The sequence below is a fragment of the Acomys russatus genome, chromosome 16 (genome assembly GCF_903995435.1).
Source record: "Acomys russatus chromosome 16, mAcoRus1.1, whole genome shotgun sequence".
In the NCBI taxonomy this organism is placed as follows: Eukaryota; Metazoa; Chordata; class Mammalia; order Rodentia; family Muridae; genus Acomys; species Acomys russatus.
Genome location: NC_067152.1, coordinates 45,185,146 through 45,201,964, shown reverse-complemented (window position 1 = coordinate 45,201,964; position 16,819 = coordinate 45,185,146). Strand labels below are relative to the sequence as shown.

At 49.4% G+C, this 16,819-nt stretch overlaps 1 protein-coding gene across 1 annotated transcript in view; it reads right to left on the bottom strand.

Moving 5' to 3' along the window:
- Positions 1-1,778: 1,778 nt before the first annotated feature.
- Rnf213 (ring finger protein 213) overlaps positions 1,779-16,819 on the bottom strand; it is a 99,576-nt gene continuing 84,535 nt past the window's right edge. Inside the window, 14 exon segments of the mRNA XM_051159178.1 lie at positions 1,779-2,208; positions 4,405-4,583; positions 4,676-4,765; positions 5,378-5,572; positions 6,015-6,092; positions 7,417-7,618; positions 7,813-7,993; positions 8,718-8,801; positions 9,023-9,155; positions 12,044-12,295; positions 12,788-12,877; positions 13,683-13,690; positions 14,916-15,078; positions 15,704-15,863. Of these exon segments, the coding sequence (XP_051015135.1) occupies positions 2,052-2,208; positions 4,405-4,583; positions 4,676-4,765; positions 5,378-5,572; positions 6,015-6,092; positions 7,417-7,618; positions 7,813-7,993; positions 8,718-8,801; positions 9,023-9,155; positions 12,044-12,295; positions 12,788-12,877; positions 13,683-13,690; positions 14,916-15,078; positions 15,704-15,863 (1,972 nt within the window). The 3' untranslated portion in view covers positions 1,779-2,051.

Here is a 16,819-nt window from a genome sequence, read left to right as displayed (position 1 = left end):
TGTTTCAGCCTCCTGAGCAGACAGAGCAGCCCTGGCTCCTCATCATAAACAAGAGCCTGCTGGGGGGCGGGGCGGATCACCCCATGTGCTACTCTAGTGTAGGTGTGTGTCCTCAACACTTCTGTAGTCAGGAACACTTCCACAGAAAACCAAAATATTTCAAGCGCCTGTGTTGTAAATGTAAGCTCTGCACTCAAAAGGATATTTTAAAAATTTAGGGCTTTTTGTTGTTGTTTTGTTTTTTATACAGGGTTTCTCTGTGTAGCCTTGACTATCCCGGACTCGCTTAGTTGACTGGGCTGGCCTCGAACTCACAGAGATCTGCCTGCCTCTGCCTGCTGGGATTAAAGGCATGCAGTAAAGCTGGGTTGTAACTCATTCTTGTGTGTATGTGCATGTGCTCGGCTGAACCAGTTCTTTCCTTTTACCATGTGGTTCCCAAGGAGTGGATTCAAGTTGTCAGTCTTGGACCTTAGTCACTGAGCCACCTCCCCAGCCCAAAAGGATCTCTTAGCTGTAAAGCCCAAGTTTATTAAAACAGTTATGACCAAAATGCTGCAATTTGCTTTTGTTGTGTTAGCTCCATGTATTTTGTACAGACACGGTAACTCTACATAGACAGTTAAGACTTTAAAAGCAATATCATACAAAATAAAACATCTTAATTAAAAATACTTCATGACAGGAAAAAAAAAAAACACCTAGGCCAAAGCCAAAAAAATCCTTCACAGCAAGAAACTGTGGGGCTGGGCTGCTCTCTGATGGTGAGGGTGAGCTAAACCCCAACCTGAGGTATCACAGGCGCTCCAAGGCCAGGGTGGGAGGTTAAGTGAGCCCTGTACCTCAGAACCTTCATTCAACACGAAACCTGGATGCAGGTAACAGAGGACAGAGATCACTGTTGCTGTGAAATCACCATCTGAATTGAATTCCTTCCAGGGCCCGGTCCCCATGTCAGAACACAGCATGGTTCCAGGTGCACCTTCTGCTGTTGGAGCTGAGTCCACGCATGCGCTCCTGACCACCATTCTGTGTTTAGTAGCTCAGATTACGTGGGCCTTAGAATTCAAGTTTGAGTCTGAAAGAAATGACTTCCAACTTGTAAACACTATTCTTACATCTCTGCAAATGATGGTGAGTTTCCAGGATCAGGATTAGTCTAGAGGGATCAGGGGCCAACGTTGATCATGACACAAAGAGGCGACACTCAGAGTGAGAAGGGCATCACAGGACAGGTGGACCCCTCCAGCCTTCGCCTTACCTGATCTTGTGTACTCAGGGAAGCTAAGATCACAGGGCATGCCTACTGGACAGCTACACAGTCAGAACCTCCCCACAGAACTCCCCAGACACTTTAGGGAACCACTGTCCCAGCTCCCAAACACCTGACCCATGTTCACTGAGAATGGGAAACACTTTGGCCATCAGTCTACTCTGTTTTGTTGTTTGTCCCTTTCCCTGGGGCTCTGCATAGGGTAGGCAAGTCCTCTGCCACCACCTAAAGTCCCTGCTCTCCAATCTAGTCCTCCTTCCCCCCTCACCCCACCCCCCAGTGTTGGGGCTGACGTTGCCCTTTGTTCATGTGTCCTCACAGCTCTGCAGCACCTTGGGTTCTTGGGTTAGTTCACACATCTTGAAAACCAAGAGATAGGCATGTGGTACTTAGAAATTAAGGGAGTGGAAGACAGATTAAATTAGATTCTTCTGTCCATATGTAATAGAATTTAAAAATTCACTATCCATGTGGTTTTTTTTTCCCTCAATGCAGTAGAGTGGAACATCAAGTAAAAGGTTCAATATTGGGTGTGACCTTACTGTGAATCCCTTGTTTCTTCTGGATTGTACAGGAGGCAGCTGATTGCCAATTTTGTTTCGTCATACTTGAAGTTTTGGAATAGGCACATGATGTAGAAACGGGTTATCTCTCAAAATCCCCCAGATTGTAAGCTGTGTGTTAGCTTTGAGTCCAGTGCTGTGCCCACACTTGCCCTCACACAAAGGCCACAGCCCATGCTGGGAGCTCTGGCGGGGGGTGGGAAGGCTGAGCTGCTCTACCTCGCTTGCCGCTTGTCCTGTCTGCGTGTGGCAGCTGTTTTCCACACTGAGACGCAGCTGGACATGAGGATCTCTTCTGGGAACTGGGACTCCATTTCTGGAAGGACGCCACTGTCTTTAGTCTCCATGTAACTCACTAGAGTGTCCTTGAGCCTGTGAAGTCAAGGAACAAGAGAGAGTGTTGTAACATCACAGCCCCGCCAGTGGTCATGCTTACCAGGCCCAGAGGCCCAGATGCTTGCAAGACCAGACAAGCTGAGAATCTCAGGTCAGCCAAGGGCTCCTGGTAGATGGAGCTGGCCTCACAGCAAAGCTAGATAGCTCTTGGCATGGCTACAGTGAACAGCGGGGCCATTCGGAAGACCAAAGCCTCACTATGGTAGTCGTTCATTACCATATTAACAAATTGCAAATTCCCCAGGAAAGGACAGAAATAGTGTTTGTGAGTCTAGGACAGTAAAGCTTATTTGACTAAGTTTATAGAATGCAAATGTACATAGGTGTATGCTGTATATCATTCTGAAAGAAATGAACACAGAAACTGATTACTGAAAAGAGCTGGACTTCGAATGTTTAGAAAAAGTGATGTTGCTGAGCCAGGTGTGACAGGTCTGTCCCCCTAGCCATCGGCGAGTTGTTCATCTTTCTGGGCTACAAGACCTTATCTCAAAAAGCAGAAACAGGAGACACTTGTGCTGTAGAACCATAGCGCAATAGCAGGAAACAGAGGTCTGGGTTTTTTGTTGTTGGTTTTTGTCTTTTCAAGACAGGGTTTCTCTGTGTAGCTGTCCTGGAACTCACACTGTAGCTCAGGCTGGCCTTAGACGCACAGAGATCTGCCTGCCTCTGCTGCCACCACTGCCTGGATTCAGAGGGCTGTTTTATAAGCAGCATGGGAAAGCAGATTCTTGCTTGTGTATTTCCCTGTAGACAACTTATAGAAGGGTAATTTCTGTTCAAATCATTAACAGATAATCAGCAGTGTTGGAGAGATGGCTTAGGGTTCTAAGCACTGGCTCCTCTTCCAGAGAATCTCAGCACCACACAGCAGGTCACACATCTCCAGAACTCCAGGTGCAGGGTCAGGTCAAACACCTCCCTGGGGAATCTGCTTTAAAGTGCCGCACAGACTTACATGCAGGCAAACACATACACGTATAGTCAAAGGAAATAAGCAGTCCAAAATAAAATAAAAACTAACAAGAAGCAGTCGAGAGCAGCATTCACAAATAGCCGATGAGCATAAAATGTGCCTGGCCTCCAAAGTATGGATGTGCAGAGGAAAAGGAGATGCTGGTGTTGGACCACTGGAGTGACACTTGGAAGAGAGGGCATACACAACAGTCTACGTGCTATAAGGAGAATACATGACTTGTGTAGATGAGGTCCGTGAGTCAGAGCACTGGGCTCTAGGCTTGTGTTGTCATTCTTCTCCATGATGCAGCACCAAGGAGTGAGCCAGGGCTCAGCACGTGCTAGGCATGCACTGTACCGATGAGCTACAGCCTGGCCTTCCTCTTGCCTGCCTGCCTTTGTGTGTGGTATGTTACACATGTGCACATGATTGTGCATGTGCGTCCAGAGGCCTAAGGATGACATTTTGTGTCTTGCTCTATCATTTCCCCTTATTTCTTTGACACACATCCTCTTACTGAACCCTGGAACTTGCTTTCCCTCCCCCCCTTTCCCTTTCTTTTCTTGTTAGCTGCCCAGTGAGTTCCCGAGTCTTCCTCTCCCACACCCCAGTGCTGCGGTTATAGACATGTGTAGCCACACTGAGCTTCTGATATAGGTTGGATGCCCGGGATGGAGACACAAGGCCCCATGGCTCTGCAACAAGCACTCTCACGTACTGGGCGGCCTCCTTAACTTTCTACTTGTTTGCTTTGTTTTGTTTTGTTTTTATTTTTAATCATAATGGATTAAAAACAAATAGAAACTCAAAAGAAATCCTAGCACTTGAGAGGCAGAGATAGCCAGATCTCTCTGATTTTAAGGCTAGCCTGATCTACAGATCAAGTTCCAGGACAGCCAGAGTTAAACTGATAAATTGAAAGCCAGACCAAAGCTAGAGGGTACCAAAAGTGCTGGGTGTGGTGGCACACGCCTTTAGTCCCAGCATTTGGGAGGCAGAGGCAGGTGGATTGCTGTGAGTTCCAGGCCAGCCTGGTCTACAAAGTGAGTCTAGGACAGCCAGGGCTACACAGAGAAACCCTGTCTCAAAAAAACCAAAGAGGGGGGAGGGAGGAGAGCATCGAAGGCACAGAAAAATGACATAAGGAGGGTTAGGGTAAGACAGAGCTGTCTCCAGGCCGAGGGCATTCTGCCAGCAGCTGGACAAGGCCGTACCTCCAATTGGGGTTGAAGCTGCTCTCAGCCTGGGGACCCCTGAGTTTCAGCATAATCATCTCGTGAAGCTCCAGGAGGAAGGCGTCCAGGCCTGCCTCATTGAGGAAGGTGCTGAGGAGCCTCGCGTGCTGCGCACTGAGCTCCTGCTTGTACTTGACATCAACATCCCGAAACAGCTCCTGAGGTGAAGGGTCAACACATGATGCATGAAGGTCTGGGCAAAGTGCTCGGTGCTGCTCCCTCCACAGTGGAAAGTAGAGGGGAGACTCACCTTCTTCAGCCGCAGCTGCTGTTCTGACTTATGTGCAGATAGGAACTGCCAGAGGGCAGTGGTGTGCCTCAGCTGACAACGGTTTAAGGCCTGAAAAAGGAACAGAGTCACTCATGTTCATTAAGGGATCTAATTGCCACATCGCAGGCACATTCCTCCACTGCTTGCCTTCTTTTTCCAAGACTGGGTTTCTCTGAAGCCTTGCCTGCCCTGGAACTTTGTAGACCAGACTGGCCTCGAAATCGGAGATCCGCCTGCCTCTGCCTCCCGAGTGCTGGGATTAAGGGTGTGCGCCGCCCCCGGCTACATTCACCCTTTCTGTCTTGAGCTCATTCTGCTTCCCTTGCCATGAGAGTCCACTGACCTGTCCCCATGACAGCATACACTGCAGATGTGCAGTGGCTCACAGATGGTGGGCCCTGCCGAGATATGTCAGCCTAGTGTCCCAGGTGTACTGTGTGCAGGGTGCACTGGTGTGTGAGGAATGCCAGTTCTGGAGAGGGCTGTGCCCATTTCCCATGCAACACTTTCCAACAGGACTTCCCTCCCATTTTGAGACATGGCTTTGCTCAGAAGCCTAGTATGGCATGGTGGAACTTACTCTGTAGCCCAGGCTGACCTGAAACTTGCAATCTTCCTCCCTCATCCTCCTGAGTACTGGGATTACTGGCATGTACCACCAGGCCTGGCACTAGTACTTACATTCAAGACCACAGTTGTCTGTTCCCCCATCTGTAGGATGTCCTGGACGTATGCAGTCAGCTTCATGCCAGGATCCCCACCAGCTGTGCTCAGGAAACCCAGGGTGACTTCTATGAGGGACAGGGCTTCACAGGCGTCACTGTAGGACTGCAGCTGTCCGCTGATGGCACTGATGATTGAGTTAGGGAGTGGGCTCTGGGGAACAGAGTGCAAGGTTAGTTTTATCACTGCTCAAGCCAGAGCTGGAACAGGCTTTCTAGAAGGCACATTGCTGGTGCTTGGTGCCCTCCAGACTCCATGGAAATAGACACAAACTCGCAGAACCTCAAAACCACCCTATGCGGAGACACAGACATTCACCTTCCTCTCAGAATTTCTGGGAAAGAGCAGGGACACATAAAGGTCTCTGACTCTTTGGCCTCCGTACACACATCTGTAAAGGACGTCACTGAGAAACCAGCCCCACAGGATACCAGCATATCATCTCAACTACACAAGAAACTGTAGTGATCTGCTGTCCTCCTCTGCTCTGGAGTCCCAGGGCTCTTAGGAAGACACTGAGACTCCAGTGCTCACAGTAGACCATCATGAGGCTGGAGAGAGCCTCCCAGCAAGCGACAAGGGTTGTTAAGAGCACCTGTGCCATTTTGTCCTTGATGTCCATGAAGAGATTTTCATAGTTCCAGTCATGTCTGTATACCAGGGTGGGTATTCCCTAAATTGAGAAAGAAAAGTTTTTAGAGATGATATCCACAGTGGATACTTCCAATAGATGGCAAGCACATTTCTCCCCCAGTAACTCAGTAGCAGTACCCAGCTACCTGGGCCTTCCTGGGAAAGGCAGCTCAGTAGCAGTACCCAGCAACTCGGGCCTTCCTGGGAAAGGCAGCTCAGTAGCAGTACCCAGCTACCCGGGCCTTCCTGGGAAAGGCAGCTCAGTAGCAGTACCCAGCAACTCGGGCCTTCCTGGGAAAGGCAGCTCAGTAGCAGTACCCAGCTACCAGGGCCTTCCTGGGAAAGGCAGCTCAGTAGCATTACCCAGCGACTCGGGCCTTCCTGGGAAAGGCAGCTCAGTAGCAGTACCCAGCTACCCGGGCCTTCCTGGGAAAGGCAGCGATGTTGCTGCAGGTCGGTGCTGAAGGCACCATCTCTGCAAACAGTGACACAGCAAGGAAGCCCTTCCTCCAATGGCTTCAGAGAGGCTTCCATATACACTACTGCACTAAGCCAGGCATGGTGTAATCCAAGCACTCAGGGAGGCAGAGCCAGGCAGATCTTTCTGAGTTCAAGGCCGACAGGGTCTACAAAGTGAGTCCAGGACAGTGAAGGCTACACAGAGAAACCTTGTCTCTAAACAAAAAGAATTCCGCACTACTTTGAGTATGCAGAGGGCACCAGGGGGAACCAGTGTTGGAGGACCCCTCATTCACACCCCTTCAATGACAAGTGAAGACCTTGGATGAGAGAGTCACTGGCTGGACAGCAGGCCAGTCAGAGGAAGTGTGAAATAACACAGGGCTCCAAGACACAGCCTAACTGTGAGCTACGCAGTAAACTTACGGATGTCTATAGAAATAAAGAAACCTACATGCAATGATCTGTAAGGATCACCAGCAGTGCAGATGAAGGGATAGAGTGTGGCTGCCATTGTGGTCCATAGGTGACAGGAGCCAGGCCACAGGGCCTTCTCTGCCAAGTGAAGGGAGGCAGTGGGATGCCATGCAGGGTGTCTAACACAGAGAGGACCCGTGGACACATTGCTAAAGTGACAGGCTATGGCAGGTAAAGGATGAGGTCAACAGAAGGCACACTGGTGCCTGGGCACAGGATGCCGACAAACAGGGCAACAGCGGCGGAGCTCCTTGGTGGTGCCATTAACTATAGCAGAAAAGCTAAATGCTAAGTCCATTGAGACTGGAGGCTGTCTGCGGGGACTGAGGGGCAAATGGCAGTACCAAAGGACTCGAGATCACCATAGCCATGAGGGTGGGAAGGAGGTGACACGGATGGGACTGCATGGCACAGTGCACTCAGCGTACCTTGAGCGTCACCCTGGGCTTGCCCATGAGGAAGCGGCTGCTGATCTGCCGCTGGATCTTCTTTAGGTCAAACTCCTGTGAGGTCTCCCCGCCCTGCTGCACTTGGTACTGGCAGTTGGAGAGGATCAGTGGAGTCAGGTCCCGCTCCACGTCATAGCTGATGACATGCAGGTCAGCAACCTCAGAGGTACTCACAGAATAGCTGAGGGACGAGATGCATGGTCAAAACAGACATATGGGGACACTGTTTCGCCCTCTGTGGTCTGAACAGGTGGAAGCTGTGTGCCTACGGCAGACTCTGGAGACAGTGGCTAAGGGAGGGTCTGCCATGGAAAGAGCAGAAGTTCAGGGGCCTAGGCCTAGCAAGCGCCACAGTCTGTTGGCTTGTGCACACACCTGTTGTTTTCATCGGAGAACTTTTGCACCGTGTAGACCATTTCATTGTGTAGGCTAATCAAGTAGCTAACTAAAGCAGTTCCACAGAGGCCCAGGCCCCGTCGCCGCGGAAGGATGACCTCAAATTCAGCATCCAGATCTAAATCGGATTGGCAGTAATTCTTTGGTAGCTTGATCTCACCTAGAAAACGACAGGGCTACTCCTTAGACAGTGTCGGTGCCCCATGCTGTCTCAGGCACAGACATGGCCACCCCATCTGACACAGCAGGGCGCTGGTTCTGAGGTCTCGCCTTTAACCAGACGTGCTGACAAGTTTTCAGAGAGCCCAACTCTTAAAGCCAAGTTTTGGGATTCAAGAAGATGAAGGTTCTAATGCCATCACTCTTCTTGCAGATCCTCCGTACTAGCTAGTCTTAGTCAACTTGACACCGGCTAGAGTCAAAGGAGGGAGCCTCAATTGAGAAAATGCCTCTATAAGACCTGGCTGTAGGCAAGCCTGTAGGGCTTTTTTCTTGATTAGTAATTTATGTGGGAGGGATGAGCCATTATGGGTGGGGCCATCCCTGGGCTGGTGGTCCTGGGCTCTATAAGAGCAAGCCATGGGAAGCAAGTCAGTGAGCAGCCCCCCCCCCCTCCCCGCCCCGCCACAGCCTCTGCATCAGCTCCTCCTCCATGTCTCTGCCTTGTGTGAGTTCCTGCTTTGACTTCCTTGGAAGGAATAAGTCACAGAAACCCCAACTTGCTTTTTGGTTAGGATGCTTTGTCACAGTAATAGTAACCCTAACTAAGACAGCCTCCATCTGAAGCTTGCAGGGTGCTAGGTGTGACAGGCAGAGCTGAGCTTCAGAGCAGTGTGTGCACAGCGCATTGTGTTGTGGCACTCAGCTGGAGGGAGGATACTTACCATTGGTCTCCAGTGACTGTCTGAGTGCATTCCATGTGGACAGAAAGACAGTGATTCGATGCTTTAACAGCTTTCTCAGCCCCTCTGTTGAGCAAAGCATTTTGGTAAGAACTGACAGTATAGCCAAGTTCTGACCCACAGCAGCTCTGTGCCCTCCCTGCCGCAGCTGAGCTAGCTGGAATTAGGGTGTCTTCATCTCATGCTGAGAGCTTAAGGCACAACACACCTGTTACTGAGCCCTCATCCCCTTATCTATCAAACACAAATGGTCACAACATCTTTTCAGAGCTTGGGTAGAGTCATACCTGAGTGGTGACTGCTAATAAAGCCTCTGATGGAGCTGTATTCCACTTCTGAAACATTCTGGAATTGTTTCACTAGATCTCTTTGCAGGGCCAAGATCTCAGGCAGGAATTTCACCAGCCTTAGTTCTGCTTCCTGTAGAAAGGAAGATGGTTTAGTAGCGATGTCTCTACTTACTTAAGAAATGCTATCCGGCATGCATGTTTTATTGATTCTTAGGGGAACTGGTGCTGCTGATTTAATCTGGTCAATATTCTATTTTACATAGTGACATACCACAGAATGCGGAAGCAGGTACAGGGCCGCCCTGTTCTTTATACACAAATGTCTTGCAGTGTTACATTGTTCTACACACAGCCCTGCCACCCAAGGCCAAACCTATGTACCAAACTTCACTGGGAGAGGGCTTCCTTAAGGATTGGGTCCTGTGTCATCCAGCAGAAAAATCAACCCAGGATGGACCCAAAACTGCCAGAAGGAAACAGAGACGTGCTGGAGTGAAGAAGCACCAGTTGACAGTGGGGCCAGGCCAGACTGAGGAAACAGTCAACAGAGGAATAGATAATCTACAGAATAGAAGTAAAGATTTGCCATTTGCCTAAAAAAGGCTCGTGTCCGTAGTACACAAGAGACTCAAAAATTTAGCAGTAACCAAACAATCCCATTAACAGTGGTCAAATGATCTTAATAAATACTTCTCAAAAAGAACTGCAGATGCCAACAGGTGTATGAAGAACTACAGATGGCCAACAGGTGTATGAGGAACTACAGATGGCCAACAGGTGTATGAGGAACTACAGATGGCCAACAGGTGTATGAGGAACTACAGATGGCCAACAGGTGTATGAGGAACTACAGATGGCCAACAGGTGTATGAGGAACTACAGATGGCCAACAGGTGTATGAGGAACTACAGATGGCCAACAGGTGTATGAGGAACTACAGATAGCCAACAGGTGTATGAGGAACTACAGATGGCCAACAGGTGTATGAGGAACTACAGATGGCCAACAGGTGTATGAGGAACTACAGATGGCCAACAGGTGTATGAAAAACTACAGATGGCCAACAGGTGTATGAGGAACTACAGATGGCCAACAGGTGTATGAGGAACTACAGATGGCCAACAGGTGTATGAGGAACTACAGATGGCCAACAGGTGTATGAGGAACTACAGATGGCCAACAGGTGTATGAGGAACTACAGATGGCCAACAGGTGTATGAGGAACTACAGATGGCCAACAGGTGTATGAGGAACTACAGATGGCCAACAGGTGTATGAGGAACTACAGATGGCCAACAGGTGTATGAGGAACTACAGATGGCCAACAGGTGTATGAGGAACTACAGATGGCCAACAGGTGTATGAGGAACTACAGATGGCCAACAGGTGTATGAGGAACTACAGATGGCCAACAGGTGTATGAGGAACTACAGATGGCCAACAGGTGTATGAGGAACTACAGATGGCCAACAGGTGTATGAAGAAATGCCCAATATCACAAGCTATCAGGGAAAAATCAATCAGTGATCTACTGAAATAGCATCTCAGCAAGTCAGAAAGCTAGTGAGGAAAACAGCACACGCCGCATGATGGCCAGATGTGGAGAAAATGAGCAACGTTAGTTGGGTGTAGATTAGAACAGCCATTATGTCAAAGGGTATGGCAGGTGCTCAAAAATATTAAACGTTAATTACCACACAGTTTAGCCTTTCTTCTGGTTATGTCCTCAAAGGAAATGAGATATGTTGACCAAAGACCCATGTTTTCTGTGACTTTAGTGACAACAGCTAAGAGTTTCCGCCTAGATGCCTACCAGTAGATGAATGGGCAGAAAGTGTGTGGTGTACATGACATAGGCAGACACTCAGCCACAGAGCACAAGATGAATAAAATCTTGTCATCTGCAGAAAAATGGATTCAGTTGGTTTGAAGGTCTCTTATCTACTTCAAGTATGTGTTCTATGCATGCTTGTTGGCATGCCAGCAGAGGACAGTGGGTAATTATAGGTGGTTGTGAACATGTGTGGGGCTGGGACTTGAACTCAGGACTCTGGAAGAGTAGCCAGTGCTTGGAACCATTGATCCATCTCTCCAGCCTCCAGAGGTCACTTCATTAAGTCAAGTAGGTCAGATCCAGGAAGACAAGTACCATGCATTTGTATGCATGGCCTCAGAGGCTGACTTAGGACAGTAGGCACTACTCTACCCCATTGGTCTCCAGGACCGCCTCAGTGTGTCCATGAGGTCAGAGAGACAGTGAGTCCAACATGGAAAGGCTTTCTCAGCCCAGATGTAGAGAGCAACAGATGCAGAAAGAGGTTGGCAGAGGAGGGCTGGATTTCATTGGTGCAGTCTGTGAGCGTGTGTAAGAAATATCTCGATGTGTATAATCATTAAAATTAAAAAGACAAGAACAAGAAACTGTCTTTTGTGAGCATGTGACTGTTGGAAGCAAAAGACCGAGCAGTTAGACACTGTTGTTCCTCAGCCAAAGAAAACTACCCAGGAAGTGACAGCATCCACAACACAGGCAGTTACTTTGTGAACACCCAAGACTGGTCCTCAGGGTAACAGAGACATCACTATGACTAGGGCTCCAGTGGGTAACAGAACTGTGGTTCTGATGCTGCGTCTCAGAGCTTCCCAACCTGCTTGAAGCTCACATTCCCAACTTGCGTGTGTGGGAGGCGTAATCATGGACACTGCAGATGACTTGTGCTCTTTTGTCACCGCTGAGTAGCCAGGTAGCCTCATGGCCCTCAAGTTCTCTTTGGATGGCCACTGAGCAAGTCCTGTGTGCTCTTCCTGTGGCTGCGCTGCAGACTGCCTGACACTGCAAAGGCTGAAGCCCTCCCCCTCTCCTTGGGTGTCCTGCTCCCAGCATCCCATTAGAGCCACAGCACTGGCTCCGCTCAGAGCTCAGCTGTGGGAGTCACTATTCTGAGTAAGGCTCAGGGCTTCCTGCTTCTGGGAATTGTCTGCACAGAACGAGTGACGCCAACCAGCAGTCGCTTGTACCTTCTGGAGGAAGTGCCAGAGGACAGGCACGGTCTCTTTGCCATTTTTCTGTTCCACAATGTGCTGCAGGTACTCCACTGTGATCGTCTTCCTGCAACTCCAAATCTTCGAGCAGTTAATCACATTTTGGGGGGGCAAGTGGCGCAGGAAGGTCGCTGGGTCTCCATAGATGACTTTGGTCAAGAGGTTGGAGCTGACGCGTTCATCCTGGCTGATAAGAGCATTTATGGCTGGCAAGGTTCTGTCAAGAGGCTGGATGAGGAAACAATACAGAAGTCTAGAATTGAGACACTGCTGCCACAGGCTGGGTGGGACACCTAGTAACTTAACATGGCTGCCCTCCTTTCCTGGCCTGTCCCATTGCTGGATCCCATTATAATTTAACAATTATAACAAAACCCTAAATGTAGGCAACACAGGGCTAAGAGGCCCATACGCTTTGCTTTGCTTTTCTCCCCCTCACTTCATGCCTGGCATGTTTGTTCCTCTCAGCGGTGTTCCTGTCTGAGAAGAGCATCTTGTCGGTGGGAGCTGGGCAGCCTCACGGGTCTCTGAGAGGACAGCATAGCTGCTTCTCACTCTCACATCCAGCTATCACATGTCAGGTCGAGCAAGCTGTAGGTTGAGGACACTGACATCTGAGGCTGTCCCTCCCCAGGGGTGATGGATAGAGTGCTCAGCAGATGAGTGGGAGATCCCTCCTGCTATCCTAGACAGAAGAGCTAAGCAGCTATCACAGCTCACCTCCAGTTCATGTAGAAGAAAGGTTTCAAAGGCCTTCTCCCAGGCATTTCTGTCTCCTTTGGTTGACAATTCTGCATTAAATGTTAACACCTCTACAAATAAAACAAAAAAAAATGTGGGTTGTTCTAGAATAAGAGCCATAGCACCCTGCAAACAGTAAGCACTAAATGCCAATAGGAAGTTCTATATGGAAGTACCTTCCTTAGTACCCCAAGGATGCTAACAGCCCCTGGTAAAATCACCTGCTATTACCTTTATGATACTTCAACCCCAGACAGTTCCTTTGACTACATTGCTGCCATCATGAATCCATTCTGAACAAAATTACTAAGGACAGAACTTAAAACCTCAAGCCCAGGAGTAGTGGCAGTAGCCAAGTGCCACCATCAGCCACGCAGCTGCTACCCCCAGACCAGGACCCATGGAGGTGATGCAGATGCTGAGATAGTGTCAGATTTCTAGAACACCCTCCTTTGTGGGAAATCACACCAAAACAGGTTTTGAATGAAAAGAAGCTTTACTAACTAGCAAACAATGCTGCCTGGGGAGGAGGGCCTCGGAGGAGGGGCTTCTCAGTCTGCAGACAGCACCTTTCATTGTTACTATCTTACTTTAAAATAACACCATGGACCAGAAGGTTGGGGTGGTGGGTAAGAGGCACTGGCTGTGCAAGTCTCACAACCCGGGCTCTGTCCTCAGGACCCATAAAAACCTGATGTGGTGGCTTGCACCTGTGACAGCTGCACTGCAGGAGCTGCATGGGAGGCGATGACAGGAGAATTGCCTAGGCGCTCACAGGCTGGTTACCACTGAGCATGCAGAGGAGCAGCAAGGGAGGCTTCTCTTGCCTAAACGCTGTCCTCCTCCGTCCACACATGTGCTGAGTCAGGTGTGCACCCTCACCTTAATAAAATGTTCTCCTGCAGGTGCTTTTTAAAGATGCACAGCTGCACAGGACTGAAAGTTTGCCTGCCATGTTCAGGGCCCCATGCTTCACTCCCCAGCACCAGTTAGGAAGAAGTCATTCTTAACAATGCCCTCTTGAGGGGCTGCAGAGATGGCTGAGTGGTTAGGAATACTGTCTGTTCTTCCAGAGGTCCAGAGTTCTATTCCCCATGCCCACATAGTGGCTCACAACCATTTGTGATGGTGTCTGGTTCTCATCTGGCTTGCATGAAGACAGGGCACGTTCTATTCCCCATGCCCACATAGTGGCTCACAGCCATTTGTGATGGTGTCTGGTTCTCATCTGGCTGGCATGAAGACAGGGCACGTTCTATTCCCCATGCCCACATAGTGGCTCACAACCATTTGTGATGGTGTCTGGCTCTCATCTGGCTTGCATGAAGACAGGGCACTCATACACATGTAACAAGTCTCTTAAATAAACCTTAAAAAAACAAAAACATGCTAGGCACAGTAGCACATGCCTTTAATCCCAGGACTCCAGAGACAGAGGCAGGTAGATCACCTGGTCTACAGAAGTCCAGACCAACCAAGGCTACACAGAGAAACCCTGTCTCGAAGAAAACAAAACAAAACAAAACAAACAAAAAAAAAAAAACTCCACCATGTACACAGAAACAGTCCATCCATCAACCATCAGACGAGTAGACAAACATGGGATTTTTAGTAAAAAGCAGAAGCAAGGCTAGTGACTGATTCTATTTTGTTGTTATTTTGGTTATTTGTTTTTCAAGACAGGGTTTCTCTGTGTATCCTTGCCTGTCCTGGAATCGCTCTGTAGACGAGGCTGGCCTCAAACTCACCACCTGCCTCTGCCTCCCATTAGTGACTGATTCTACAACACAATACGTTTGCACCTGTGTGGAAACACTCCCAAATGGCACAGGTCCTTGTTAGGTAGGTGAGTGGGTGGAGGGACAGAGCAACCTCTTCAGTTCCTCAGTACAAGTTCATGCTCCCCCACCCCCATTCCCTCTGGCTTTATCTGAAGAAGGATTTTACTGTGAAGCCCAAGCTGTCCTTGAACTCACAATACCCCTGCCCCCCACTCCCTGAGTAAAGCACAGGTTTCCATGCTTAGCTCCAGTTTATGGTTTTCACTTGCGTGGGAGTCGTGGGAAGCGATTCCTCAGCGCAGCTCAGCCCTTCCCCCTTTGCTTACTTTGCTTCTTGAGCAAGCTGCACAGGATGAGGTGTACCACGTTGGCGGTCTCATCTGCAGGCTTGCCGAGCATCTTGGTTAGCTGTTTCAGGTCTCGCTGGACGTGCTGCTGCAGGAATCCTTGTGGGTCCTGGACCCGAGGCTTAATGATGTTGACCAGGGCCTGGAAGTATTGAACAAGGTGCTCAGGGAGCCTCATATACAGAGGAAACGGTGAGCCCAGGAGAGGCCAGGAAGAGCAAGACCCAGCATCAAGTCAGGCATGATGTGAGGCAGAGGTGGGAGGAACAGGCAGAAGCCAGCTGTGGGCTTCTCTGAACACAGAAGACCCCAACCTTGAACTCTGTCCTCTTGGTTAGTGCTAATATGGGGGAGCTGCAGCATGAATGACCTTAGCCCCTCCATGCTGCACTCTGAAGTACACTTTACGATCTGATCCTTATGCCTTGTTATACAGGTGACATCATAAATGCAGACACGCCATTAGATAGAAAGAAAACTGGGCAGGGAATCCTTCAGGGATAGAACTTTTACCTCTGCGAAAAATATTAATAAAAAAATGAAGTGTATTGTATATAATCTGAAAAGCACTTCATCCCATTTCATGCCATGTTGGAAAAGGTTAGGAGACTGTAGGCTTCTGTCACCTGGCAGACTAGGCGCCAACAGTACGTTTACTCCCCAGGCACTGGTGAGCAGGGTTAGGACAGAAAGGCTGACAGGAGACAGCAGCAGGCTCTTTCTTTAGCAGCTCGAGCAAACTCTAGTTAGCAACTTATTACAAATACCTGGGGATCCTGGGTGGCTCCCACAAGCATAGCCAAATGAGTGAGCAGCCGGGTGAGGATAAACGCCACAGGGGACAGGCCTCTGTCTGAAGCCGCTGCCGCACCGCTGGACTGCGGGCGGCCCAGCACGTGGCCGGTCTGCGTTCTGTCCACAGTGTCTCTGGAAAGGAAGAGAAGAGTCAAGGGCAGATTGACAGGCTAGTCCAACTCTGGGGCGCAGCTCAGGCCCTTGAACCAGGACAGAGGCCTGGAGGCTTGCCTATGTATCTGTTTCTTTTCAAACCTACCTTCTAGCTGACCCACCCCCGCAGACTCAGCTTAGAGTGGCTGGGCGTGACTCCTAGCACTCAGGAGGCAGAGGGCATCTGACTCTGGGCAACTAGAGTCTGGGACAGTTTGTGACCATGCATGTATTTTCTACCTTCTCTTTTCCCAATAACTGGGACCCAATGTCCGGCAGAACATTAGTGAGTCGTAGGTGGACAATATACATCCATTGCATGTCAAGGACATTCTGCTTAGAGATGAGCCCCCCGTGCACCACAAGTGCCAGAACAGCCTGTGCTGCAGACAGGCCCACCAATCGATCATAAGCAAGTGGCCAGCTACAGTGTGGGGATCACTTTTATCTAGACTGTGAGGTCTGTTAGAACAGGCCCTCTGTCTCCCCAGGGACAAACAACTGCAAACCAAAACCAGGACAGGCTTGTCTTCCTTAAATTGTGAGGTAGAGCATGGCATTTAGATTGTCACATGGCTCTCTTAGAAGCCACTCTTCACGCATACCAAGGCATGGCAATATTAGACAAGCCTGGTTATGTGTTCATTTTCCTCACATTTTGAAAAAAAACAAGCCGGGTATGGTGGTACTCCCTTGGAACCCTGGCACTCAGGGGGCTGAGACAGGCCCAGGAGGGCCAAGGACATAGCATGAGATCCTATGAAAACACCTAACCGCCAAGCCAGCGACTACAGGAGGGCAGGAGGGAGATGCGTGAGAACTAAGGCTGATGGCTTACAAGTGCAAGTTAGGCAGCATGTGCTGAGATAGGCAAGTCCTGATCCAGTTTGTTAGACCGGACTGAATCAGGGCATCTGCTTATGGAAGAAATACTT